The 2,372-nt window shown below is 56.2% G+C and overlaps 1 protein-coding gene across 1 annotated transcript; it reads right to left on the reverse strand.

The window, feature by feature from the left end:
• Positions 1-289: 289 nt before the first annotated feature.
• On the reverse strand, positions 290-2,006 carry LOC124676548 (basic proline-rich protein-like). The gene has a single exon (XM_047212589.1). The coding sequence runs from the start codon at positions 1,970-1,972 to the stop codon at positions 500-502; it is 1,473 nt and encodes a 490-aa protein (XP_047068545.1). The 5' UTR covers positions 1,973-2,006; the 3' UTR covers positions 290-499.
• Positions 2,007-2,372: the final 366 nt, after the last annotated feature.

Consider the following 2,372-nt stretch of genomic DNA (forward strand, 5'->3'; position numbering starts at 1 on the left):
CAAGTCACTTGTTTCTAGACGGAGAAAGTACGCAATGTATGTACAGGTGAGAAGCGATGTATGTGAACTCTTCGAAAAAGCAACTATCTAATACTTCCTCCGTTTCGATCTTATCAACGTGTGTATATATTTAACACGTTTATCATTTAGATAGATATGAATCTAGATAAATCCAAGTCACTTGTTTCTAGACGGAGAAAGTACGCAATGTATGTACAATCGAACGTGCATTGAGTATTCGAACGGATATTACATGTGAGAATCAAGCGAGATGCTCATAAAGTGACAAAGAAATTTATATATACATATGGACGGAAATCCATTTATTAGACACGTATATACAAGGAAATGATCAAGAAAACCTCTGAAAACAGTATGTATGTGTGAACTAGTTCACGGCAACAGTCAAGTGCAGATCAAACGGATGAATATGAACACATGTATGCATATGAATACCCCAACATATCATGAGGCATGGAAACCTCGGTGGTTGAACGCATCATGGTTTTGGTGGAAACTCCGCCTCGGGCTTGGGTGGAAGCTCACCGGGTGGCAGTGGTGGTAGCTCCGGCTTGGGCGGCTCTTCTTTCTTCGGTGGTAACTCGGGTTGTGGCTTCGGTGGAAGCTCACCTGCCGGGGGTGGCAGAAGCACGGGCTTCGGTGGCTCTTCTTTCTTCGGTGGCAGCTCTGGCTGTGGCTTTGGTGAAAGCTCGCATGCCAGGGGTGGCGAAAGTACCGGCTTCGGTGGCTCTTCTTTCTTCGGTGGCAATTCAGGCTCTGGCTTTGGTGGAAGTTCACCTGATGGGAGTGGCGGCAATACTGGCTTCGGTGGTAGCTCGGGCTCAGGCTTTGGTGGAAGTTCGCCTGCCGGGAGTGGTGGAAGCACCGGCTTCGGTGGCTCTTCTGTCTTTGGTGGCAGTTCAGGCTCCGGCTTCGGTGGAAGCTCACCAGCCGGGAGTGGCGGAACCACTAGCTTGGGCGGTTCTTCTGTCTTGGGTGGCAGCTCTGGCTCTGGCTTCGGTGGAAGATCACCTGTGGGAAGCGGCGGCAACACCGGCTTCGGTGGCTCCTTTGTCTTGGGTGGCAGCTCTGGCTCTGGCTTCGGTGGAAGCTCGCCTGCGGGTAGTGGCGGCAACACCGGCTTTGGTGGCTCCTCGGTCTTGGGTGGCAGCTTGGGCTCTGGTTTTGGTGGAAGCTCGTCTGCGGGTAGTGGCGGCAACACCGGCTTTGGTGGCTCCTCGGTCTTCGGTGGCAGCTTGGGCTCTGGTTTCGGTGGAAGCTCGCCTGCGGGTAGTGGCGGCATCACCGGCTTCGGTGGCTCCTCCGTCTTCGGTGGCAGTTCGGGCTCCGGCTTCGGTGGAAGCTCGCCTGCCGGTAGTGGCGGCAACACCGGCTTCGGTGGCTCCTCCGTCTTCGGTGGCAGTTCGGGCTCCGGCTTCGGTGGAAGCTCACCTGTTGGGAGTGGCGGCAACACAGGCTTGGGTGGCTCTTCCGTCTTTGGTGGCAGTTCGGGCTCCGGCTTCGGTGGAAGCTCACCTATCGGGAGTGGTGGCAGCACAGGCTCCGGTGGAAGCTCGCCTACCGGGAGTGGAGGCAACACCGGCACAGGTGGGATCTCACCAATGGGCAGTGGTGGCAGCTCCGGCTTCGGTTCCACATCAGGCAGGGGCAGAAACGGATCCCCCGGCAACGTCGGTGCCACCTCCGGTATGGGCAGCGGCGGTAGCTCCGGCTTTGGCAGCACCTCTGGCGTGGGCAGAGGGCCCGGCAGCTCAGGCTTGGGCAGCACCTCTGGTGCGCTAGGCAGCGGCGCGGCCGGTTCAGGCTTCGGCAGCACGTCGGGTTTGGGCAGTGGCGCTGCCTGCGGGTACTCCGCCAGGTGCCGCGCCGCGTCACCCGTGCCGCTACGTGAGAGCAGCAGCACGACGAGGACGACCAGAAGAGAGGACATGGTGGCGATCCTGAAAACCATGGCTCGCTTCACTGAACTAGTTAAGAACACGGTGTGTGTCTTCGCTGGGTGAAGAGAAGCGAAGGCGAGGTATTTATAGCCGTTTTCGTCGGGGGTTAGATCGATAGAGTTAACTTGATACGTTACACTCAAGTTAAGTTCGTGGCTGTTTAGATCGATCGCCGGCCGGCGTTTCTCCATGTCACTTACTCGTTGTACGTTTCGTACCTGCAGGTCCGTGAGATTTGAAAATCGATCGAGCGGGACCCGGCTGGATCGATTGCCGCGGTTACACTACTGCGACAGATGTACACGGGGCACCTGCATGCCTAGATAAAACGGCAGGGTAATACCAGGTGCCCATGAGAGACGAGACTAGCTATCGAAACGTACGTACGTCTATGTGTTTCTTTCACAATAT

The sequence above is a fragment of the Lolium rigidum genome, chromosome 7 (genome assembly GCF_022539505.1).
Source record: "Lolium rigidum isolate FL_2022 chromosome 7, APGP_CSIRO_Lrig_0.1, whole genome shotgun sequence".
NCBI classification, from domain to species: Eukaryota; Viridiplantae; Streptophyta; class Magnoliopsida; order Poales; family Poaceae; genus Lolium; species Lolium rigidum.

Bases quoted from the DNA above. Each gene is read 5' to 3' on its own strand.
- LOC124676548 (XM_047212589.1), bottom strand. From the start codon at position 1,972: ATGGTTTTCAGGATCGCCACCATGTCCTCTCTTCTGGTCGTCCTCGTC.